Source organism: Gopherus evgoodei, chromosome 3 (genome assembly GCF_007399415.2).
Source record: "Gopherus evgoodei ecotype Sinaloan lineage chromosome 3, rGopEvg1_v1.p, whole genome shotgun sequence".
Classification (NCBI taxonomy): domain Eukaryota; kingdom Metazoa; phylum Chordata; order Testudines; family Testudinidae; genus Gopherus; species Gopherus evgoodei.
Genome location: NC_044324.1, coordinates 10,727,467 through 10,753,240, shown reverse-complemented (window position 1 = coordinate 10,753,240; position 25,774 = coordinate 10,727,467). Strand labels below are relative to the sequence as shown.

The 25,774-nt window shown below is 54.3% G+C and overlaps 1 protein-coding gene across 5 annotated transcripts in view; it reads left to right on the top strand.

The window, feature by feature from the left end:
* Window positions 1-25,774, top strand: part of DNMT3A (DNA methyltransferase 3 alpha) — a 282,256-nt gene that overhangs the window by 105,433 nt on the left and 151,049 nt on the right. For 3 of the 5 annotated variants that reach the window (XM_030555049.1, XM_030555048.1, XM_030555053.1), the window contains exons 5-7: window positions 18,248-18,294; window positions 19,493-19,639; window positions 24,059-24,091. In XM_030555049.1, coding sequence (XP_030410909.1) covers window positions 18,248-18,294; window positions 19,493-19,639; window positions 24,059-24,091 — 227 coding nt within the window. The remainder of the gene's footprint in view (window positions 1-18,247; window positions 18,295-19,492; window positions 19,640-24,058; window positions 24,092-25,774) is intronic. The other 2 variants (XM_030555051.1, XM_030555050.1) reach the window with 1 other exon arrangement.

Below are 25,774 nucleotides of genomic sequence, written 5' to 3'. Positions count from 1 at the left end.
CTATGGGGCTGGCAGGATCCAGGAGCACGGGTAATGTGACCTCTGACCTGCCCGTGGTCCTGTTGTCTCCTACCTGTGCCTCTGTGATGCCACCATCCAACTGATGTGCCCTGTGTGGGGGGTCTGCTACGGAGAGCAGGGCCGGGAGCAGGCTTGAGAGGTACTGCTGGAGTCCTGGGCACCAGATGGCTGGCTGGTTGCTCAGGGACACAGTACGGGAGTAGTTTCTTTTGGCCCAATCCTCTAATTTGTCTAGGTCCCTCTGTATCCTATCCCTACCCTCCCAGTTTAGTGTATCTACCACTCCTCCCAGTTTAGTGTCATTTGCAAACTTGCTGAGGGTGCAGTCCATCCCATCCTCCAGATCATTAATGAAGATATTGAACAAAACCGGCCCCAGGACCGACCCTTGGGGCACTCCACTTGATTCCAGCTGCCAAGTAGACATGGAGCTGTTGATCACTACCCTTTGAGCCCGACGATCTAGCCAGCTTTCTATCCCCTTTACGGTCCATTCACCCAGCCCATACTTCTTTAACTTGCTGGCAAGAATACTGTGGGAGACCGTATCAAAAGCTTTGCTAAGGTCAAGGAATAACACATCCACTGCTTTGCCCTCATCCACAGACCCAGTGATCTCCCCATAGAAGGCAGTTAGGTTGGTCAGGCATGACTTGCCCTTGGTGAATCCATGCTGACTGTTCCTGATCACTTTCCTCTCCTCTAAGTGCTTCAGAATTGATTCCCTGTGCGTGTTCCCAGCTTCCCAGTGACCACCCCCACCCCGTGAGCTCTGTGCTCCCAGCTGCCTCGCTGCTTCTAGATCAGGGGAGATCGAACCTTTGGCGGGGTCCACTCTCCAGTACGGGGAGAAAGTAGGGATGCACTAGAAAGCGGATGGGGAGGCACTAGTGCCGGACTGCCAGCTCTGGGCTCAGCCCTGAGTGCCCCCCTGCCCGGGGCATGGGCTCTGCATTGCTGAGCTCTGGGAAAGGAAGAACCTGGAGCGGGTCCCTGGCTGGGGCTGTTGGGAATAAATGCTGGGTGCAGCTAGTGGACATAGCTCTTGTGCACCCCTAATGTTTGTGCTGTACTCAGTCATGTCAGTCATTGCTAATCCGGTTACTCCCCTTTGGCCCAGCTCTGAGATTCCAGTCACCGTCTGGTGGCCTGCAGGGAACAGGGAGAGGCAGGCCACTGTCTTCTCTTGTTCCCTGTCCCCGAAGGCAGGCGAGTGCATGGCTCCCAGGGCGCTGCACAGAAAGAGAGAGACCGGCTCCGATGTTCAGCTGGGGGCACAGAAAAGCCAGCTGCAGCACGTTGAGTGTGGGACAGTTCTACACCAGCCCCGACCCAGTGTCTGTTGTGTTGCCTGAGAGGTTCTTGGAAGTGCACTCCATGGCCTCATGGGGCCATCTGCCAGCAGACCATCACCACAGTCCAGTACCACATCCCTTCCTGCCCCTGGCCTGCCTCGGGGGAACTCCCCTACGCCAGAGGAAAGATCTCGCTGCTTTCTGCCCCCATGCCCAGCCACAAAGTGCCAAGAGGCTGGATTGCAATAGAGAGCCTGACCCTCACCAGGAGACAGACGCGCACGTGCAGTGCAGTTCAGTGGGGCTCGCTGGCATGAGACGCCCTACAGGTGCTGCCAGAGTGCAGCGGAGACAGAACTGCCATGGGGCTGGTATTAACCCCTGCAGCCAGCCCCTTATTGCTGTCTGGTGCTGACCCCTCGCTGCCAGCTCCGCCCTCTCTCCCCTCCGGGAACCGGTTTTCCTGCTTGTGCTCCATAGCAGAGCCTTTGCTCATTTCTGGCCACGGGAAGGAGTCTCTTTCTCCTCCTGCCCTGGGTTTGGAGCTCGCCCTAGGCCTGAGCCGTCTGTCGCTTCTGTTGGCGTAAGTCAGATGTCACTCTGTGTAAGTCGTGGAGGGGGAATTTGGTGCAGACAAGAGAAGACTCAGGCCTTCTGCTGTGCTGGCTGCAGTCCCCTCCTCTTGAGTTGGACACTGCTTTGCATCAGCTTCCACCTCCAGATCATGGCCCCTGACTGGGTTCAGTGAGCACTGGCCTCAGCTTTGCACGTTCCCCGTGGGGAGGTAGGGGCACTGCAGCTGATTGCAGGTTTTGGTACGATCTCTCAGAGCCCAGGCCAGCGTGCTGGGCACCTTTCATGTTGCATGGAGTGGATGGTGCCAGCTTTCCTCAGGTGGAACGGGCCCAGTTCTGCTGTGCTGCCCCTGGGGCTTCCGTTGCTGTGATTGGCTGGTGAAGTGAGGCGCCAGACGTGGGTGCCAGGCAGTTGAATGGGTGGGGCTGGACTGTTGGGTCTGTGTCTAGCCCGTGGTTTCTCTGTGGCAGAGAGGCCTGCAGAGTTTTTTCTTGCAGTGCAGCTCCCTGCGGCTCTCCTGAGGCTCTGGTGTGCTCAGTCACTGGTCTGCAATCTCTCAGATCTCCGGTGCCCTGCAGGGCCCATGTAACACTGCAGGTTTCTAGGAGGGGCCAGTTCTTGTGGAGACCAGCTTGCCCAGGTCAGTCACACACACACAGGCTTCTTGTCCCGTGAGCCAAGAAAGCTCCTGCACTCGTAGAGCAAGTTTGTCTGCAAAGGCATCAGGAGTGAGAGGAAGGTCAGATGTGCCCCCTGTATCCCACCTCCTGCCCTCTCCCAGCACCAGCCACGGCTCTGCCTTCTGTGGCTTGTGTTCCCCAGCCAGCTCCTAAACCCCTTAGGAAACAGCCAGCTCCCAGTAGTAAACCCCTTTCCCTCTCTGCCCACGGGGATGTCTTAGCCGCGAGATGGGTCATACTGGGCTCCCCGCTGGGAGAGCATCCGACTTCTCTCCTCCTGGGCTCTGCTGGTTGGGCTGGGATGTCTGAGGTTGTCCTGGCCTAGCCTGGTGCAATCTGACATGGCTTTATGGCCAAAGGGGAGTTGGCAGAGCTGCGCTGAGCTAGGCTCCCAGTGGCTGCCCTGTGAGCTTACTGCATTTGTGCTAGTTCTCACTAATCATTATCCCGGTTATTAATGCTCCCTGGCAGAACTGCCTTAATTATCAGCCCGGGCCCAGCTAGCCTGAATCCTGCCTCTGGCTGTTCCCAGATCCCCAGGCCAGAAGGGACCACAGTGATCAACTGGCCTGACCTCCTGCATAGCACTGACTAGACACTTGCCGTACAATAATTACCCAGAGCAGATCCATTAGGGCTTTCGAATGGCCAGGAAGGGAGCATCCCTCATGGCCCTGGGGAAATTGTTTCCGTGGTTAAGGCGTGTCAGAGGAGGGTGTTCCCCTTGCTGGGCAGTACTGGGCTGTGCAGGGCATGGCATTGTAGAGGTGCCAGGCCTGTAGTTAGGGCTCCCTTTGCCCAGCTCCACTTTCAGTGGTGCCTCTGCTACTGGCGTGCGGCTGCTTTGAGCTGAGAGGCGGGGTGTGTGTGTGTGTGCTGGGGGTTGTAGCTTTTATGAGGTGCCTGCGCAGAGCTCCATGTGGGGCTAATGGGGGACTAGAAACCCTTTGTCACTGCTGCCCAAGCCCTAGAGAATCGTTGCCTTCCCTGGCCCAGTAGGGGGTGCTGTTAACCCAGCCAGGGGCTCCCTGCTCCTGGCATTCATTGCCAGGGATCCTAGAAATCTGTTTGCTGCAGAAAAACGTGGAATTTGCATTTGTGAAAAAATAACCCCCTGTACGGTGGATCTCATGGGGACTGAGGCCAGATCGCATCACCAGAAATTGGGGTAATCAAGAGAACTGGCAAAGATCTTTCTGTCCCTTATTTTCCAATGTCGTGTGGCTCAGGCAGCCAGCCCTACATAGCTGGGACTGACCACCTCAGCCCCTGCTGCTGTCAGACCTGGGCAGCTGGGAGTTCAGTTAATACGGAGAACCAGATAGTGGTGGCTCAGCTAAACAGGGTTCTGCTGTATAGAATACAGGCATGGAAGTATTTGGTGTATGTAAGAAATACAAATAGCAATGCTATGAATTGTATTTTATTGTAATGATTGATAGGCATTGAACATTGTGTTCAGCTGACACCTGTGTATATTGCTGCTAGGGAAGTTAAATTCAGTGCTTCATTTTCATTGTGGAAAAACGCAATTTTTGTTGGCTTTATCAGAGAATTTTGGGTTTTTATCACGGAAAACGGGGATCCCTGCTCAAGGCTCTCCCTGGCCTGTAATGCAGTAGACGTGTGGCTCAAGGAGAGTCCCACGCAGGGGGGCAGAGTGGAGGACCCCTAGCAGGGATGCAGAAACCAGGATCTCTCAGGAGTCTGCCCCAGTGCTCTTCAGGGGCACGAATAGCCAGGATTGCAGTTTCCCCGCCAGCAGCAAGGCCTTGGTATTGGACATGGGGAGGTTTCGGGATCTGGAAATGAGCTCAGTCCTGGCAGACCAGAGAGACAGGCTGCTGCACCCATGGCACAAGGCCCCCACATGACAGGAGGCCAACTGCACCTGAATAATCCTGGGAGGGGCAGGTCAGCATCAGGCAGGCTGGGGGCCCGTTGTGTTGGGCACTGCACAGAGACATGGAGGCACAGTGCCTGCCCCAGGAGCTTGGGGTTGGGGCAGGGAGATGGCTGCAACATACAAGCAAAGGGGGTCAGCCAGCGTTCGCACTCCAGTGATCATGGGGATGGAGGTCGGAAGAGCAGGCTGTGGTTCCTGCGTCCCAGTGAGGTGCTAGAGATTTCCCCCATCAGTGCTTCCCCTGCAGAGGTGGGGAGGGGGCAGCCAAGGCTTCATGGAGCCGCACGTCAGGTTGTAGCCTCAGGAGCCCGTAAACCCTGGTGGCCTGAGCTGCTCTGCTCGGTGGGGAAAGTGGGGCAACAGGCAAGGCCTGGCTGCCCCTTTCCCAGGCTGCCCTCCTTGTGCCGTGGCTGGGAAGGGGAAGCCTTGTGCTCGTCCCTAGCCCTTGTCACTGGGCAGACTCCTCCCTGCTCCCCTTCCCTTCCATGGCTTGTTAACTGCTCTAACAGGATCTGAGCCTTCGTTAGCCTGAGAGTTGCCTCTGCTGCCCTGGAGTCCCTGCTTCTGGTCTGGGCCTCAGGCCCAACGGCAGTAAGAGTTCCAGTCACAGCAGCGCTGCCCAGAGGCCTAGGGACAAGCCTGTCTCCTGTGGCAGCTGCGGGGAGATGCTTTAACGAGGCAGATGGCACCAGCCCGGTTCGAGTTTGGCCTTTTCTCTTGCGGAAGACGTTTACCAGCCCTCAGTTCTGGTCTCAGCTGAAGGCCAGGACCCTTAGCCACACAGTGCCCCTTCCTGCCACCCTGGGGTCAATATTGACTCGCAGGGAAGAGTGGCTTTTCCTGGCCTCCCTCCCCTGCCATCCACCTGTTCCCAGAGCCTCAGCTGTGATGGGAAACAGACGTTCCCCCATTGACTCGTTAGCTGCAGAGAGTAGCCCTAGGAAATCTGGTTCTTCCCCAGGATTTCTGAGCAGCGTGTTCTGGTTACTGCAGAGAGAGGCAGTAGGGCGGGGCAAGTTCTCTTTTGCAAGCTGGCCTCAGCCATGTACTCCCAGGCCAGGCAGCGCAACACTCAGGAACATCTCCACAACAGCACCTGCTGTGCATCTCAGGGCTTAGATGTAACTCCCAGCTCCAGCTGATGCTCACAGGGACGTTTCCCTCCCCACGCTGGTTCTCGGCCTTGCAGTGAAGCTCTTCCGAGCTTCGATCTGCAGGGTTCTGCGGGGTGTCACGCAGCCTCCAGGCTATAGCTGGCCTGGGCAGAGGGGGTAGTACAGACCATCACCCACACCAGGACATTAGCAGCTATGATTGAGCCTGCAGCTTGAACTGCCTTGTGCTGTGACCATTCAGTGGGTTTGGTGTCACCCGCACTCTAGCCCCAGCAGCACCTTCTCGGTCACTTTCCGTGCATCACTCCCTTCTCCTGAGATGCTCACCGTGGTCTGTGGGCACCAGGGCAGGAGTGCAGGGGCTGACCCATGGGTCGAAGTCAGAGCTGGTTGTTGGTTCATCTCCTGAGCATCTGGAACGGCCTCTGGGCCCATTCCCTTCTCAATGTGATTTCAGGGGCCACATGGGTTGTAGGTAGGTGCCAGGCTCTGCGTTCTAGCCCATCTCTGCCCCAGCTGCCTGCCTTTCTAGAGCTTCCTCAGATCAGCTTCCCCGTCAGGAAAGGCAGGATAATGCCATGGGTTGGGGTGAGTTGTGGGTGGGTGCTCTGCTCTGTGCTCTTGTACCTTACAGCTGCACCATCCATTTGGGCAAACTAATCCCCTCCTCAAGCCGTGATGCCTTCCTGCTGCGCTGTCGGATCATCTACGGCCGACCCAAAGAGCTGGGCACTGGGAGTGCGTCAGCACACCCCAAGCCAGTGGCCACGCAGGGCTCTCCAGGAGGACCTGCCTGGGAAAGGTGTGACTCTTCTGAGAATTCAAAGGGGGCTTAGCTGGGATAGGCCTCCGGAGGATGATTTAACTGGGGATTGGTCCAGCTTTGAGGAAGGGGTTGGATTAGATACCTCCTGAGGTCCCTTCCAACCCTGAGATTCTATGATTCCCAGCAGAGACACCACTTGGGGCTTCTTCAGTACAGAGATGGGGTTCTCATCCCACCCACTGGTCCCTGCAGAGATCTGGAAGGCGTCCAGAATACTTGGACCTGTATCATCAGTGCTTTCCCTGCAGAGTGGCCCAGGGCTTGGGGGAGGAGCTCTGCAAGGGACTCTCATCCCTGGGAATGCTGCTGCATTGGGGCAAGATACCTGAGCTGCAGGGCCCTGCTGTGGGGGGTGAGTGGAGGGCTTCTGCCATGCAGCCCACAGGAGCCACTGCTCTTGCACAGCTGAGCAGGGTCTGCTATGGGTCCCAGCCTTGAGGAGGAGCGGAGGGGTGCAACAGGGGCAGAGGTCTGACCTACTCCCTCGCCTGGCTCCCTGGCTCACTCTGGCAATGGGAGCCAGGCCAGTCTAGGCTGGAAGAGGTGTCAGAGTGCTGGCGGTGCTGATGCTATGGGACCACTCTGCCCACTTGGGGGTGGAGGCCCAGGGAGGGCAGGGAGGCTGGTATGCAGCCACGGAGCAGAAAGGAACCAGCTCAGACTCCTTCAGCCCCCCTCAAATGGCTGAAAGCTCCTTCTAAGGGTCGTCTTTCACTCTGGGCTGGGGAGTCCCCTCCTCCCTTCAGAGGAACAGATTTCAAAGCCAACAGGGACCACTATTGTCATGTCATCTGACCTGTGTAGCTCAGGCCAGTGAAATTTCACCCAGTTACCCCTGTATTGAGCCCTGTAACTCGGGTTTGGCTAAAGCAGCTTCCAGAAAAACAGCCAGTCTTGGTCTGGAGAAATGGAGACTCCACCACTGCCCTTGGTTAATCACCCTCATTGTTACACCTCACTGTTTCTAATTAGCATGGGCCTGGCTTTAGCCTCTCTGCACGAGCCCAGAGAGCCCTCCAGTACCCACACCCTGTAATCAGCTCACATCTCAGTCTTCCTTTTGATAAGCTAAAGTGGGAGCTCTATGGTCTGCACTTAAAATTTAGATTGACTGAGTTATGACGAGCACCAGAGTTAAACCAAACTGAGCCCTGGGGCAGGCACGGCTGGGTTGGTGGGAGAATTCTTCTGTCCACTAACCCCGCCTCCTGGGGAGGGGGATCACCCCTTTCCGGCGCTGGAGGGAGTGTCTGCGCTGTTGGCATGGACCATTGCCTCATCTCTCACCATAAGGCATTTTCTCCAGCCGTTGAATCGTTGTGTGATCCACATGCATTCACGATGCCGTGTTCTCCATAACTCTAAGCCTTTACTCCCCTTCCTCTCTGTGGCCAAGAATAGAGCCGCAGGAATCGCAATGCCACATCAGACCCCAGGTCCCTGTAGACCAGTGGCCCATCTCCAGCAGTAGCCAGAACCAGAGGAAGCACAGCTCAAATAACTTGTCCCCCACATTAGGTCGCATTCTGGTCTCTGTGACGAAGTGAGACTGTTCTTGCTGTGTTATTTGAATGCTGAGTGGGGAGTATGGACCTGGGAAGGTTTCAGCGGAGTTTGGCTGGGACTGTCTGCATTGGGGAAGGGAGGACACCTGAGCATGTAACAGGAGAACCCAGGAGGGGGGTTGGAGGCCAGGTAACACCTCTACCCTGGACAAAGGACACAAAGGCTAGGGGAGGAGCCGGGAGGAGGCTGAGTGAGAGGCTGGAGGGAGTTTCAGTTCGAAGCTGGCTGGGAAATGGAGGGGAGCCCTGATGGGGCTTGGGCTTCCCAACAGGGCTGTGGCCTTCCTGGGGCCTCCAGATGGACCTAACTAAAGCGAGTCCTGTTGTCTGTACCGGCAAGACCTGTCTTGGACTATGTTCTTGTCGTCTAAATAAACCTTCTGTTTTACTGGCTGGCTGAGAGTCACGGTGAATCGCAGGAAGCCGGGGGTGCAGGGCCTTGTCTCCCCCACACTCCATGACAGTCTCTCTATGACTAGAGATTGGCATAAGCTCTGAAGCATGATCTTTAATGGCCCTTCCCAAATGACTGGTGATATTAGTTAGGATAACTGCATGGCCTTGTTATCCAGAGAAACGCCCAGGCCACCTTTGAGTCTTGGTAAGTTCTTGGACTCAGTGTCTTCCCTGAGGCAGTGAGCTCCACAGGCTAAGTACCTGCTGTGTGACAAAGTACTTCTGGGGGTGGATTTTGAGCCCCGCCCCTCCTTTTACTGTATGTACTGTACCCTCAGGGAAAAAAGATGCTCCTGATCCCTTCTCTGCATACATGCATTCTCTCATAGAGCAGAACACCATAGCGTCATATCAAAATGAACAGTAAACACGACACACGAGAGTTACAGTGCTCCTCCACATCTTGCCTTGAGAAGTGGACCATACTTGCTGGTCATTTCTTGCTTCACAGTTTGGTCTTTATGTTGGCTATTACTAAGTTCTGATTGGATCCTCTGGCCTTCTTGAAGGCTCTGCTCCCCCATCACACCAGAATGCCTCCTCTCCAACATCATGATGAAGTCAATATGGTTCTGAGTCCACAAATCTGGCCATGTCCAAGTCCACTGCCTTAGTGGTTTTTGCTTTAACGAGTATTTGTTAATACTAAATAATTTTCAGTCGCAAATTGCATGAGTCACAGTCCTCTGCTGTTTGTCTTGCCGTACCCAAACTTCCCATCCCAGCTGAACCATTTTGGGTAACTCTTGGGCCCAATGAGACCATCCAGTGCCCTTGTGCAGTCAAGCTGTCTCTACCGTGAACAGCTGCTAACTCCTTGATGTCACCCTAGAATTCCTCAACCTGTCCATTATCACAGTCAATCATCGGGGCATGGTACTGGGAAACAGCTACATTCTAAGACTGCCAATCAGAGTCCTCAGCCTGCTGCTGACCAGTGTGTAGGCCGTGTAGGGGCTGATCTACTTCCTGAACAGCACAACCCCATGCTGCCTGAGCCTGGCTTTCCCATGTCCCTGATCATTCTCGTTGCTCTTTGAACCCCCTCTAGTTCTGCGTGATCTGGCGTGAAATGGGCTGACCTGTCCTGCACACGCTATCCAGATGGGACAACACCATTGCGTTACAGAAAAGCATTCATAGATTCTTTGTATTTCTCTCCAGCCCATTCCTCATGCATCCAAACATCTGGTTTGCTTCCTTGACCACAGCTGCGCATTGAGACACAGTCTCACAGAGCTGTCCGCACTAGTGTGCCGTCCTTTCCTGAATTCATGCAGAACCCTGGAAGCTAGGCAAGTAGTTTGTGTCCCCTCTAACGAGCATGAGTCTGTTTTTATCAACACTGACGTTCATTTGCCTTTGTGTTGCCCATTCATCCCCCTGAAGCTCCTCACAGCCCTCTCTGGTCCGGACTAACCTAAATAATTGGTGTCAGCTGCAGATTTGGTATCTTTCTGTATCACCCCCTTTCCAGATCATTGATAAATACAGTCAGCAACACGGGACCTCGAGGCTCCCACTGTTACCTTTTTGCCACGATGGAAATTCACCATTTCATCCTTGCCCTTTACTTTCTGTCCCCTAGCCAGGTTTTGACCCATGACAATACTGTTAGGAGCTGGGGGAAGCTTTGTTATGGGTTGAGTTAAACCCTGTTGAGGTTAATAGATGTGAACACACCCTTCAGTTAATATCACTGCAAGCATAAGCCCCACCTGGGCCAGGGGCTTTTGCTAAATATTGTTTTGGAAAGATGTGTGGGTGGGAAGGTAGAATAGAACAGAGGGGGAAAAAACCAACAGTAACAGCTGGGAAAGACTGCGCCGAGAGACAGCCTGAAAGAGCAGCTGAAAACAGCAGGGCTGATCCTTCAAGACACCTCAGGAGAGGTTTTTGGGTCTGTGGTTCAGGCTAAAAAGGGGGTTCTTGGTGTTGTGAGCAAAAGAAGCTGTTTCCTGCTAGTTGATTCCTTCCATTTTCAGAGACGCAGGGCTTTGTATGTTCTCAGATTCGGGGGCAGCCATCCTGAAATCCCATCTCGTGAAACGGTCTTTGATGGTCATTAGTGCTAAGTTTGGGTTTCGTCCTGGGATCCAAGTGGATCCCAGACACCATTTTGTGTATTTGACTCAGTACTGCATGAGGTCCCTCCCATTGCTCCCACCCTTCTTGGTTCTAGGATTGTGGGCCTGACCAGGTCCCCTCTTTTACAAGTTCCACTAGATGACTTTGCAGCAGGCAGTCTTTTCACTGGATCTGAGGCTGTCCTCCAGTCTTCTCTAGCAATTGGTGAGCGTTGCCAGTTTGGGATTGGTGAGTTTTTGCATGCGCCAGATGACTCCTTTGCTCCTCTTCAGGAACTCCAGACGAGAGGTTTGCTGGGTCCTTTGCTCATGCCCAGACATGAGTTATGGGGTCCACTTTGTGCTCTCATTGACTATTCTCTAAGCCATTGAAAGGCCTGAGATATGCTGACCCCAGTTCTTTTGGTGCTGTTCTACAAAGGGAGCCAGCTGAGCCCCCCCGTGACCCTTGCCACCATCCCATCAGACTGTGGCTGTGGCATGTCTGGTGGGTGCCAAGAATCTCTCAAACCGTTGACACATTTTGGATGCAAATGTTCTCACTTGTTCTGTGTAAGTCACCCAGGACCCCAAACCGGGGGAAGAATTCATTCCCTAGGACTCCTGCTACTGTTACAGCCTCTTGATTTCTTATTGGATAAGCCTCAGGCATTTTGTGATGTAGTCCATAGCTACCAGCAAATCCTTCTTGCCAACCTATCTCCGGCCAGGGCCTGAGAACATCAGTGACAATGCACTCCACAGGTGCACCCGCAAGATATCCAACAGACATTTTCTCTTTGCTTGGCTGAGGTTTTCTCCATCCCAAAATATCCAGTAGTTTTAAGATCATGACATCCATTGAAAAAGGAAGTTCTGAGGGGATCTAGTACACCCAGTTGCCCACTGGCTTCTCCCATGTCCTATACAAGATTTCATCTTCAAATTCCAAGCTTTCCCACAATGACCAGAAAGCTTTTACTGTGGTAGCATAAGAACTGCCATACTGGGTCAAACCAAAGGTCCATCTAATCCAGTGTACTGTCTCTGGTTGTGGCCAGTGCCAGGTGCTTCAGAGGGAATGAACAGAACAGGGCCGTTTTGAGTGATCCACCCCTGTCATCCAGTTCCATTATCTAGCAGTCAGAGGTTTAGGGATTCCTGGAGCATGGGGTTGCATCTCTGACCATCTTTGCTAATAGCCAGTAACGTACCTATTTCTCCAAGAACTTCAGTAATTCATTTTTGAACACCATTATACTTTTGGCCTTCACAACATCCCCTGGCAATGAGTTCCACAGGTTGACTCTGGGTTCTGTAAAGAAGTACTTCCTTATGTTTGTATTAAACTTGATGCCTGTTAATTTCAGTGGGTAGCCCCTGGTTCTTGTGTTATGTGAAGAGGTAAATAACACGTCTCTATTCACTTTCTCCACATTGGTCATGACTGTATAGACCTCTATCATATCCCCCCTTAGGTATCTCTTTTCTAACCTGAAAAGTCCCAGTCTTATTAATCTCTCCTCATACGGAAGCTGTTCCAGACCTCTAATAATTTTTGTTTCCCTTTTCTGAACTTTTTCCATTTCTAATTTATCTTTTTTGAGCTGGGGTGGCCAGAAATGCGCACAGTATTCAAGGTGTGAGTGTATAATTGATTTATACAGAGGCATTCTGGTATTTTGTGTCTAATTATCTCTCCCTCTCCTAATGGTTCCCAACATTCTGTTTACTTTTTTGACTGCCACTGCACACTGAGTGGGTGTTTTCAGAGAACTATCTGTGACTCCAAGATCTCTTTCTTGAGTGGTAACAGCTAAGTTAGACCCCTATCATTTTATATGTAGAATTGGGATGATGTTTTCCAATGTGCATTACTTTGCATTGATCAGCGCTGAATTTCATCTGCCATTTTGTTGCCCAGTCAGCCAGTTTCATGAGATCTTTTTGTAGCTCTTCACAGTCTCGTTTGGACTTAACCATCTTGAGTAGTTTTGTATCATCTGTAAATTTTGCCACCTCGGTGTTTACCCCTTTTCCAGATCATTTACGAATGTGTTGAACAGCACTGGGCCCAGTACAGAGCCCTGGGGACACCACTATTTACTGCTCTCCATTCTGAAAACTGACCATTTATTCCTACCCTTTGTTTCCTGTCTTTTAACCAGTTACCAACCCATGAGCGAACCTTCCCTCTTATCCCATGACTGCTTATTTTGCTCAAGAGCCTTTGGTGAGGGACCTTGTCAAAGGCTTTCTGAAAATCTAAGTGTGTTATATCCACTGGATCCCCCCCCTTGTCCACATGCTTGTTGACCCCCTCAAAGAATTCTAGTAGATTGGTGAGGCATGATTTCTCTTTACAAAAACCGTGTTGACTCTTCCCCATGTTGTTTTCATGTATGTGATAATTCTGTGCTTTACTGTAGTTTCAGCTAGTTTGTCTGGTGCTGAAGTTAGGCTTTCTGGCCTGGAATTGCCAGGATCGCCTCTGAAGCTTTTTTTAAAAATTGGTGTTAAATTAGCTGTCCTCCAGTCAGTTGGTACTAAGGGTGATTTAAGTGGTAGGTTACGTGCCACAATTAGTAGTTCTGCAATTTCATATTAGAGTTCCTTCAGAACTCTTGGGTGATGCCACCTGGTCCTGGTGACTTATTGCTGTTTAGTTTATCCATTTGTTCCAAAACCTCTTATAATGACACCTCAATCTGGGACAGTTCCTCAGATTTGTTACCTAAAAAGAATGTGTGGAGATCTCCCCCATGTCCTCTGCAGTGAAGATCAATGGTGGTGTGAGAGAACACCACGTTCCAGGATGGCTGCATTTGCCAGTTGATTTTCCAGTCAGATGCTCTCCTGATACCAGCATCCTCTCTCTGGGACGTCTTTAATTGCTTTTGGGTCCATTCCTGCAACCCCCTTCCCTCTGTTGTTCCAGTGGATGAACTGGGGACATGGGCGCTTCTGCAAATTAGGGGAAGAGAGGCACACCCATTCTCCTGGGGAACTCATGCCTTGCTCTCCTGCGTGGGGCAGTGTTTGCCATCAGCCTCCCACCAAGGCCATCAAGACCCTGTTTAGGGCCTGGCCTGTGTGTGAGTGTGAAATCGTAGCACTGCAGTTTCTCCAGCTGCCTGGCACGCTGTGCCTCCGGATTTCTGGCTCTAAAGTGCCATTGCAGGGAAGCAGGGTGCGTCCTGGCCATAAACCTCAGTACTTTGCCTCTCACCCCATATTGACTTAGTTTCATGTGCTGGCCCTTGTCAAAGGCCTTTTGACAGTCCAGTCATAGAGTTTAAGGCCAGAAGGGGCCACTTGACCACACAGTCTGACCTCTTGTGTAGCACAGGCCAGGAACACCACCCAGCCTCCACATACTAATCCAGCAACCGTGTTCCACCGAAGGGCTGTAGTCCACAGGAGACAAGGCTGTTACGTGCCACTGGGAGAGACTAGGAAGAAGCCAGGTGCACTAGTGCCTGCAGCCTCCACCATGGCAAGGGAATAGGGTGAGAGACACCCGGACAATCCTGGCAAGTGACCTGCACCCACACGCTGCAGAGGAAGGCAAAAAAAACCCCAAGGTCTCTGCCAATCTGCTCTGGGGAAGAATTCCTTCCCGACCCTGCATATGGTGATCAGCTGGACCCTGAGCACGTGAACAAGAACCATCCAGCCAAGCATCTGAGAGAGAGAATGCTCAGAGCCCTGACTCACCCCGCCCAGTGTCCCATCTCCAGCCACGGCCATCCCTGATGCGTCAGAGGATGGAGATAAAACACCAGAACAAACCCCGAATACAGCAGGGAGCAAAAAATCCATTCCTGACTCCTACTGGGTTGAAACCCTGAAGCATGAGCTTTAGGAATAACACAAACTGGGCTGTTCAGCCCTGCCCCCTACCACCACAAACAACGCCATCATATAATCACACTCAGAAATGTGCCCAGCCCGCTCTTCAGACTAGTTACGCTGTTTGCCCCCAGGACACCTACTCACCCCTCTGATGGTTAGAAACCACCTAATTTCCAGCTGGAATTTGTTCCTGGCCAGTTTAGCCCCATTTGTTCTTGTGCCAGCATTGTCCTATAGTGTCAATAGCTCTTCCCCTCCCTGGGGTGTGCCCCCTACTGCGTTCGTGGTGTGCAATGAGATCCCTCCCAGCCTTCTTCTGCTGGACTGAACAAGCCAGGCTCTGCCAGGCTCCTCTGAGAGGACAGGCCCTCCTGGGCGGTGGTATAATAGACCAGGGGAGCTAAGACTCCCAAAACCCAGGCCGTGGTCCCGCCAACACTCTGCCCTGAGGCCCCGCCCTTGGTCTGCTTCTCCCCTGAAGCTCGCAGGGGCTTGACTTGGGCCCAGGGCTTGGGCCAGGCAGCAGCCCAGGGTGGCTTGGCCTGGCCAGTGGCTTCGGCTGGCAGGCGGCTCAGGGTCTAGTGGGGCTTAGGCTGCGGTGGGGATCTCGGGCTACTCTGGCTCCAGCAGGCGAAGTGGGGGGGGGGGGCCTTGGCTGGGGTAGGGGGCACTGTATGCCCTGCATTCCCCTGATCATCCTAGCAGCTCTTCTCTGCAGCTGTTTCCGTGTAAGTTCATCTTTCTTGAACATGGGTGTCCAGAAGTGTCCCCAGGATTCCAAACAAGGGCTTCCCAGTGCTGTGTACAATGGCGTTAATACTTCCCTAGCTCTGCTGGAAATGCCTCTGCTGATCCAGCCTAGGAGCCATGTGCCTTTTTCACAGACACCTCACGCTGGTGGCTCATAGTCATCCTGTGATGGACCCACACACCCAGGTCTCTCTCCTTCCTGTTGCTTCTTCTTTAGCTGCTACTTCATTATCATGTGTAAATATTTGTAAGAGATCAGAGACACACCTCTCCTTTGCAGAATCCATGCTGGGTAGACCCCCTCAGACCTGGACCTTCCAGGCATTTGCTGATTCTGTTTTCAATTATTGTTTCAACCCAATTCGCCTGGTAGGAATTCCCTGGATTACGCCTAAAGCCTCTTTTAGCATCTTGGTGATGGTCTCTCAACCCCTGATTAGCTGGATATGGGCTAGTCAGAGGCCAGTGGTGCCTTTCCTTTGCCAAAGGGACAGCATGAGACACGTCTCCCTCGGCGTTAGGCCCACAGCTCTGGGCACTGCCTCCAGCCATGCTCTGTGCTGGGCTCTGCACCCATGTTCTTGGTGTGTCTCCCGCTTGACAGAGAAAAAGGCAGGATTCTCCTGGGGGTGGAGCCCCGAGGGCTCAGTGTCAGCTGCTCAGAGCTAACCACTGGGCTGGCCAGGGCTTGTTTTATTAACCAAACCCCATCAGAGCATTCTCTGTGTTCTGGCTGTGACAGCATCTTCCAGCAAGCTCTTCCTGCCAGCTGCAGCCACAGCTCAGGAGCTAGCAGTGAGGTGCCCTGGGCGGCCTGCGGGGAGTGTACACTGGACGGCTGGGATTAATTCTTCTGCGGTTTGGATCGCCTGCCAACTTCTCTCCCTTCTGGGACGTTGCCAGTGTGTGTAACTGCTGCCCTGCGTCCCACACCCTCCCCATCACACCTCGGGGGCTGCTCTTCCTGCAGCTCCCCGGAAGCGGCTCCTCTCTTCCTGGCAGGAACCCTGCATGTTGGGACCCAGTCCCTCTGGGTCCTAGATTGTTGTGTCTCTTCTGCAGCGAGTGCAGGAGCAGAGATGCCCAGCAGGGCTGCAAGTGACCCAAGGGGTCAGGACTATGGAGAGGGGGTAGCTCATTCCCAGGGCTTTTGATTTCCTGTTGGCCAGGAGCCAGAAGTGGGAGTGTGCATGATGGGGGGAGCTACTCTGATCCCAGGCAGCGTTCCCAGCCCCTTAGCAGAGGCTTTTCTCCAGCTGCTGGATTCCAGCTCCTAGGATCGGCCCTTCCCCTGCCCAGGGCCCACTGCTGCTGTGCCAATCAGGGACTAGGGTTTGGGCTCTGCCCCACTGAGAACATGCTCAGGGCAGCACTGCTCTCTTGGCACTACCACCTCTGGGGGGGTGCCTCTGCCCTGCTTGTTGCAGAGCTCTTTTTAAATATATATATATAGAGAGAGAGAAAGAGATGCCTATCTCATAGAGCTGGAAGGACCCTGAAAGGTCGTCAAGTCAAGTCCAGCCTCCTGCCTTCACTAGCAGGACCAAGTACTGTTTTTGCCACAGATTCCTAAGTGGCCCCCTCAAGGATTGCGCTCACAACCCTGGGTTTAGCAGGCCAATGCTCAAACCACTGAGCTATCCCTCCTCTCTCTAGGACCCAGACCATGGGGCTCCAGGCCTGCCTAGAGCAGTGCCCAGCTTGTGGGGAGTGGCCATGGAACACCCTCCCTCACCTGGGCCCTGAGCCTCAGGAATCTGTTAGCGAGGTCCAGCCCCGTCAGCGTTTGTGGCAGTGTGTGAGCAGGACTGCAAATCTGTCCGAGTGCATGCACTCAGCCTGGTAGCTCTTCTGCGCCCAGGAGCCTCCCTGCCTTCCCTGGCAGGATCCATCCCGGGGCAAACAGAGGAGTCACGAGGGACCCGGAGTTTGGCAGTGTCTCTCCCAGGCCCTATGGGAGTTTGTGTGCCAAGCCTAGTTCCCAGGCTGGGGCAGCACAGCATGCATGGCTTGCCTTTCCCAAGAGACGCCCCGGGCTGCAGTGGTGTCGCTCAGGTCGAGCGTGTAGCAGCAAAGCCAGGCTAGGCCAGGGCTGGAGTGTGGGGGATGCTTTGTGGGGCTGGAGGGGAATCAGCAGAGCTGGCTGGGGGTCACAGGACTGGAAGGAGAGGGTGGGCTTCCAGAGTAGGCTGAGGGGCTGCTTCAGAGCTGTCCTTGGGGAGACCAGGGCTGGAAGTTCAGGGGGGCTGTGGGTCAGGATCGAGGGACCCCAGCGGAGCTGTGGGAGTACAGTGCAGTGGTATCTTAGCCTTGCATTTATGAACACTAAAAATCCACTAAATACACCTTTACCGAAAGGCAGAGTCTCCCCCCCCCCCACCCCTCACGGTAACTCACACTCAGCCCCCCCTTGTGTTTGGCCTCAGAACGTGGTCGCTTTGAATGTGTCAAGGGTTCGCAGCCTCAGAAACGGTTGGTTTTATTTTTAGCTGCTTTCCCTGCAGCAGCTCTGCACGTACCTGCAAGGCAGCGAGATGTACCGATAACACAGGAAACCAGAAACCTTTGCATAGTGCTGTGAACACTTCCCTTCTTGCCCTGCCCCCTAGCCGGTGTGTGCCCATTTCCAGGGGTCACTGCCACCCTGGCGGCATCCCGAGGCCTCCAGGCAACACTAGTCCCAGGTGCCGTGGGATAAGGCCGCTGGAGTTGGAGACTCTAATGTGGGAGCAGTTGTCCCCCCATTAGCCCAGCCCAGGGAAGGCGTGCCGGAGACCTCATTCCCTGGAGCCCTTGTCCTGATCCAGTGGGGAGAGAGGCAGTCAGAATTGTCAGGTAGGCATGGGAGGCCAAAGGCATAGGAGACTCCCCCCTTGGGGGCAGTGGGGAAAGGACCCACTGAATCCCACCACTGGGACACAGTGGGGTAGCTGAGGGCTGGCACAGTGAACTGTGACTCCAGGGTAGATGCTCCCAGAGGCAGAGGGTTCCAGGAGGCCAGTGCAGTGGTATTGCCCAGCTGGCCTTTCTGCTCTGAACTGGCCTTTGTGTTCCCTGGGATCTGGCTCAGCCTCTCATGTGCTGGGCTGCAGCTCCCGCCCGGCTGATGTGCAGTCTCTGTGTTCTGTGTTTGCAGGCAAAGAAGAGAAGGAAGAAGCTAACTATGACTCCTTGAAAATGGAGGCAAGTATGTGCCAGGGTTGCCACCATGGGGACTCCACTGCCCTGCCTTGCCTAAGCCACCGAGCTAAGTCAGGCTGGGAGCTGTGACTCCTGCCCTCCAGAAGAGAGAGCACAGGCAGAATCAAGTGACCACTGGGCCACATGGCCAAGTTCCTGTCAGGCTGCAGCCTGGCATCTGGGGAGGGCATGTCCAACCCGCGGGCAATTGGAGAGGGGTACAGGAAGCTGCTGCATTGAGCATGAGAGGCTGGCTAGGTACAGTGCAGCACAATGGATGGTCTCTACAGGGTGTGGGTCAGCACATGGGGGCCTCGACACTAGGGTCCTCTATCGCCCCAGAAGGCCCCAGGCACTAGTGCCCTCTAGAGACCCAGGGGTCTCATTCCAGAGCCCATTAGCTCCAGAGTGAGGCCCTGATCCCAGAGCCTCTGCTACATATCAGGACATGATTGCAGATGTGTGTGCACAGATCAGACACACACACAGTGATGTCTACGGTGGGCTCTGGCTAATGTAGGTTTAGCTCTGGCTCTGGGTATCCAGTAGGTCTCAGTGCTAACCATCCCTGTCTTCGTAATGCACTCCTGTAGGAGGCTGGCAGAGAAATTCTGATTGAATGGGTCTGACCGCCAGTTCCGCTACAGGCTCTGGGGTGAGCGCTGCTCCCCGGCCGCCTGGCATCTGGCATGGGCTGGGCTGGCGCTTCCCAGGTTAATTCCTGCAGCTTGGTCCTGCTCAGCCTCCCAGCCGCTGCATTGCTGTAACCCATCCTGGGAGAGGCTAATTTTTCTCTGGAGGGAAAAGTGGGAGCCGCAGAAGCAGTGGAGGGACTGAGGGGATGCAGGGTCCTGGCACCCTGCTCTAGCCTCAGAGCTAGCATGCTTTTGAGTTGGTGTAGCCACAGGTAAAACTTGGCCTGGATTTGGGTGCCTCACTCTCTGGCAGTGACATGGCCCTGCCCTGAGCACTGGCACTAGGAGTCAGGAGCCTGGGATCTAGTCTCTGCTCTGCTGCTTACTCACTACATGGCCCGGGGTGGTTGAGTCCCTTCCCTGCTCTGGCCCCTGTTCAATGGAATCATACTCCTCCCTCACTGCCTTGTTTCCCCAGCGAGCCCCAGACCCCATGTCCCCAGAGCTGTGAGCAGAGAAGCCAGCCCCTTTCAACCTGTCTCTCCTCTCTCACTGCCTGCAAGCAGGGATCCCGAGGCCGTCTGCGTGGCGGGCTGGGCTGGGAGTCAAGCCTGCGTCAGAGGCCCATGCAGCGGCTCACCTTCCAGGCAGGGGACCCGTACTACATCAGCAAGAGGAAGCGAGACGAGTGGCTGGCCAGATGGAAAAGGGAGGTAAGGACACGGATTCTGCCTTGCCTGGGCGCAGGCCAGTTCACCCTGCGAGGGGTATGTTCTGCCAGCCATAGGTAGCAATGACACAGTGCGCTTTGTCTCCGTGGGGTAGGGATGGGCAGGGGAGCGGCACCGAGTAGTCTGAGTATCGCCAAATCCCTGTGGGATTCAGCCCAGCCTCAGATTTCTCCCCCCAGGCTGTTTGATCCCCCACTCTTATGACAGCTTTCTCATGTTGGCGGCAACTCGGCTGAAGCTGACACCTCTCCCCATCACAGACGCAGGTTTCAGAGGAGCACCCGGCCTTCCATAGCAGGGAGAGCCTTCCAGTCGAGCTGTGCTGCTCTCCTGTTCAACAGAATAGGCGAGGAAATGGTTGGATGAGGCCTTTGTGTTTGAACCAGTCCCTTTAGATGGAGGGGCAGCAAATGGTTCTAGTAAGAAATCGGTGACTGTCCATCGATCACTGTAGCTCCTGGGGACAGCAGAAATGCAGACCTCTGTGCGCCAAAAGCACAGGCCCTCCCGCTTGAACTCAAGGAGACTCTGTTAGTGGTGAGCAGCTCAGGGCTTTTAGCGCACAGTTGGGCCGTTCACAGACAGGCTTGCCAGCTCCTGACAGCACCATTAATTGTCTTCGGATAGCCCTGTGAACACTCACGTGCTTTGCAGCCCTGTCAAGAGGAGTCTATAGCTGAGAGCAAAGCTTAGGGAGGTGTGGTGCACACTCAGGAGGTCAGGCCAGGATGTGGGTTACAGCAGGAAGGATCTGCCTCCTTTCTAGTCTCATTCTCTCTCTCCAAAGCCCCCCGCCCCCCTCCTCTGGCCTTGCCATCGTGAGCAGCAGGGGCTTCTGGGAACTCTGGGGGCAGCAGAGCCGAACACTAGACAGCATTCTTTGAAATGGTCCCCGCGCAGGAACTGTATCTCCATGGAAATATTTCTGTTAGGCCTTCAAGTAAGTCTGCCCAGGACAGGGGTAGGAGCGAAGGTCGAGAATATGGTTGGGATCTCCAGGGTGAGCCAGCGCAGGCAGTCGTGCATGAAGGTAACTGACAGGTTAGCATTTCTGTTTTCATTTTTTTGTTCTGTTTATTAAACACTGGACCATGTTCCCTGCTGTCCTTGCTGAGGTGCAGGGCTGGCTCGAGGGAGCTTACTCCCAATTTACAGCGGGGAGATGAGAGCAGAGCCTGGGCTGTTGTCTCTATGCCAGTGACCACACAAATTATGGAAACCAAGATTTCAGCTAAATGACTGTAACCTTTTCCCACTGAGGCTGTTTTCACTCACTGTGGTCAGTGAGACTAGAGCGGTCAGTGTAATTTCCTGTTTCTAGTCAGCTTCAGGTACATATTGTCCTGCCCCGCAGCCCAGCCTAGCGTTGTTGTGTTTGGGCTGTGGAGGCTGCCTGGGAGTGCTCAAAACCGAACACCAGCTGTTTTGACAGAAGGAATCGTGTTGCTGAGCTGTGGCTGTGCGAGGCAGAAGCGGACGAAGCAGTGGCTCAGGGCCCCAAGCAGCTCATGGAGCCTCGCTTAGTGCGACTGTACTTGCTGAACAAGTGTGGATTGGGTTGCTGTTGTTTTGGTTTGTGGAATAATGTAAGCAGTACTTTCGGGGGTGGATGAGGGGTAAGAGGGAGCCCCAAAATATCCTTGCTTAGGGCCCCATGGGCCAGCACCATGTGTGTTCATGAGACTGGATGTTATTTTCCAAACCGGAACGTGGGGCCTCAGATGCCGCTGTCTTGTTAAGTAGCATTTGTCTCCTCCCCTCTGATGGCGCTCCCCGGGCTGTGCTGGACTCTCAGGAACGCCCGGCTGCTGGGTTCTGCTAACCATCTCTGCTTTCAAGTGCAGGTCACGTGGCTGCAAGGGGATGGCTTCCCTGAGACCCTCCTTTGTGTGCTGCTCTTCTGCCCTTGCCCTCTGGCAGGGATCGGTGCTGGCAGCTGCCATTGCCAGCAGCCGATGGCCGAGGAGATCTGAGCTTGGACAGGGGGCACCAGGGGGCAGTGGAGTCGTCTTTTCTGTCTGTGTGCTGGTGGCCTGGGGTCTGGTGTGGTTTTGGGGGGCTTTCCTTTCTGCATCAGGTTCTTTTCCTGTTTGTGTCTGTTCCTCTCATTCTCAGGCTGTTTTCTTGTCCCTAACCAGACCCCAGAGGGCAGCTCCTCCAGGTTCACCATGTGATGATGTCATACAATGAATCCGTGCATCTCTGGTTCCTGGCATCTGCCACTGAACCCTGCCCCGTTGGGTCCCTTCCCTCCCGTACCCCCCTCCCCATGCACTGGGAATCCCCAGGGCTGCTGACAAACAGTGGGGAGGAACTGAGTAAGAAGCCTGGAGAAGGAAAGCCTTCCATTGAGTCACTGTCCCGCTCTCTTGGATCTGGGCAAGCAGCAGCGCACCTGAGCCGGCCAGAATGCAGCCAGGACTCCACTTCTTGCCTTGTGTTAGCAGGCAGAGGCCCCGTGGTTGGGCTACGCACTGTGTGGACATAGAGTGAGACAGGCCGTGCCCCAGGAGCTGATAGTCAGTGTAGGCGAAGGGGAGAGGGGAAAGACACACGAGGGGAACAGACTGACCTAGGGCCCCACAGCTGCCAATATAAGCCAGGTTTCCTGCCTGCCCGCCTCTCGGGGCTAATTAAAGTGCTGGAGAGTCCCAGTAAGGTCCTTTGGCCTCTCGCTCTGGCTGTGTCCTGGGGACTCCTGCACCCGAGGAGAGCATGCAGGAAGCTGCCTGGAGGGTGTCTGGACTGCAGGGCTAGTCCTAGCTTCCACAGGGCAGAAAGAACCGCTGTGATCATCCTGTCATTCCGGTTTGAACTAGAGCAGATCTCCTAGAACCATCCAGTCTTGCTTTCACATTGTCAGGGCTGGAGAAGGGTAAGTTGTTCCCATGGTTAATTCTCCTCACTCGTAAACACTGGCACCTTCTTTCCAGTCTGAATGTGTCTAACTTCCACCTCCCCACCCTGCATCTTATTAGGCGGATCTCTGTTGGATTGAAGAGCTCATTTTTACACATTTGATCCCCATGCCCTTGCCTTTTCTCTGCTTCCCAATGGGATCATTCCTTTTCTCTTGGTTGCCAGGAGAACCAAGACAAACATAATGTGATTAAACTAAAAACAAACCAGAGTAAATAAATCCAGGCTGCAGGGGGCTTTGCCACAAGGCCAGGGCCTGCCTCTGTCCTGCATGGAGGAACCAGCTGCATCTTTGCTGTCTAGGAGCAAAGACTGCTCATCCCAGCATGCACTGCTCTGTTCTGACCCAACAGGCTTGGTCCCATTTCGTGCTGGGATGGGAATTCATTCCTCAGGCTGTTTGGAGTACTGGATGCTGTGGCCTGTAGTCCATGAGCTGAGAGCTGGTGTGTAGTACGCTGTGGATTTTCTTGGACTGCCCTTTGGTCCCCCTTTGACCTACAGCCTTCAGTTCTATCCCGAGGCCTCGAAGGGAGACAGTAGGTGATGGGTCTCCCCCAGACGGAAGGACCCTCCATGTGTCAGCTGGTTGTAATGTGGAATGTCCACCTCTGTGTGTTCTTGGCCTCGGCCTCATCCTGTAGCAGCCAGTGCTACGGGACTGGCGCACTGCAAGGCATGAGAGCTGCACGGTAGTTGCATAGATCCTGGTGTGAGCCGTAGAACAAGGGGAACGTTAGGACTGACTGCAGAGTGCACAGAGTTCTCCAGGAGAGCCAGGCCCCTGCCCTGAACAAACATGCCTGGTGAATGCAAAGCAGCTTCTTGTCTGAGTTCTTTGCAGGATGGTTGTCAGGGCTGGTATGAGCTGGGGTGGGGGCAACACAGTCTGAGCGCTGCACAGCGTGGGAGGCATCAGCAGGAAATCCTTCTGTGGCAGGGATTGCAGACACCTGTCTCCACACTGGATGGGTGGCACAGACGCCGTGGAGACAGCACTCAGTCACAGTGAGGGAGCCTGCCCGAAGCCCACCTCTGCCACGTCCTTGTCCCCTTTCTAGCTATGGTGAAGGAGTGACAGACCTCTGGGCCACAATCTGGGAGATTATGGCTATTGGGCAAGCAGCAGAGAACAGACTAGAAGCCAGGGAGTGAGGGACACCAGCTTCTCACAAAAAACAAGTGGATAATTCCCCACCCCAAAATAACCCCCCTCCTCATCTGTACCTGCTCAGGTTCTGGTGGTGCAGCTGCCCTTGGCTGATGGGCACAAGCATCCATCATCTTCCGTCTCACTGTGCAGAAGGGGGCTCCAAGGTGCAGGGCCCTTTCCTGAGGCCTCAGTATGTTGCAAAGGGGAAGGGGATTTCCCTGCTGCTGCAGCGTCTGCTTCCCACATGGGGCGGCTGGCAGCTTCTGATGTACTGAATGATGTGGTTGTGTTTGCTAACACCCTCCTCTCCTTTACCTTTCTCCCCACAGAGTGATAATCCATCGGCATCCCAGCTTGACAAGGTTCGTGGCATGGGTGTAACTTCCTTCTGGGGGGCGGAGCAAGGGGCACGGACATGCTTTGCTTCTGGGCAGTGTTTACTGTGACATTGAAATGATGTGTGGGAGGCGCGGAGCCCCTGGGCTTTGTGTGGCTGGACATGTTACAGGGCGTGCCCAGACCTCAGACTCCCAGTCCCATGTTCTCAGACCCACTCGTTCACACCCACACTTCCATTCACCCCATCGCACAGCCACGCACTGGTGTACACACACTGGCAGATAGACATGCACACTTGGACACTTCTAACAACCCCTCAGAGAGTCACACACCCATGCACCGTCATGTTCACTCAGACAGCCCATGCCCCCATACAGTCTGTCCCTTTCTCTGCAGTGTTTGTCACACACACAACACCCTGGCCAGCCTTATAGGGCTAATGAAAAGCTAAGCCCTGGCTGAGAGAGCGAGGTGCTGAGAGGTCGAACGCTCTGTGTAGCTGCTGTGGACATTGCAGTGCAGACAGCACAGAGGAAAGGGAGGAAGAGATGGTCTCGGAGGAGATCTGAAAATAGACAGAGTCCATTAGACTCTGGCAGAGAAATGCAGAAATCTCCTCCGAATGGCAGAAGCTGGAGAGGAGGAAGCCTTTGCGCCAGCACTGGGGCTCGTGTTGAACGGGCGAAGAGGAGGCTGGTGCAGGATGGGTGGTCTGTGAGAGGTCTGTGAAACAGGCTGGGGAAAGCCCGTGGCGTGGAGTGCCTGGGCAGCCAGCAGAGGTGTCCGAATTTGGGGGCATGTGTGTGTGGTCCAGGGAGAGCTAGGACTTAGGAGCTGGCTAGCACCCTGGGTGTGCATTGCACTTTGCAGGTAAAGGAAGTGACTCAGTTCCTGCCCTGAGGAGTTTACAGTGGAGATGAAATCAAAGTGATGGCAGCACAGCATGATGGGAAGAGGTTAGCCCAGGGAGCTGCAGTAGTCAAGGTGAGAGGGAATGGAGATTTCAACACAGGAGGAGGTGAAGCCAGGGCTGATTCTGGCAGAGAAGAGGAGACGGCAATAGGCAGGTTTCCAGGCGTAGGAAATGTGGGAGGAAAAAGAGGATTCGGGGGGCAGAGGAGGGCCCAGTGTAAAGGCAAACAGAAGTTTGATAGGGGATGAGTCCCCAAGCTTGGCAGGGCGTGCCCCGCTGACAGACACATCTAGTACCTGACACATATCGAATGTACAGCCGGTTCCTGCCTCAGAGAGTTTACAGGCCAAAGCCAGACAGGACTAGGACACAGCATGCAGCACCATTTTAAAACCGTCTCTGTCTAGATGTATTGTCCTTCTCTAGAGCCTAGGCCCTGAGCCGTAGGTTCTGACCCCTTGTCTGTTAAGCTTAGTTGGCTGTAATATAGCAGTGACAGCTCTACAACTACCATCCAGACCAGCTTCCTTGTTGGAAGTTCGACTGTGCTAAGTGCTCTAAAATCAACATGGCTACTTGGATTGCCGTGTTGTGTCTCCTGGAGTGCAGGGTTCTGTAAATCCAGATTTGGGGCCATTTGACTAGTGATTCCCTGGATAGAACTCCCTGGGGAGAAAACAGCTTGTCTTACGGTGGCAGTCTGGTGACCTTTTTTTGCTCACAGGTAGAGCTCAGATCCTCACTCCAGCATGTCCAGCTTTCGAGGGTAACCCCAACAGAGGGCTTGGCACCC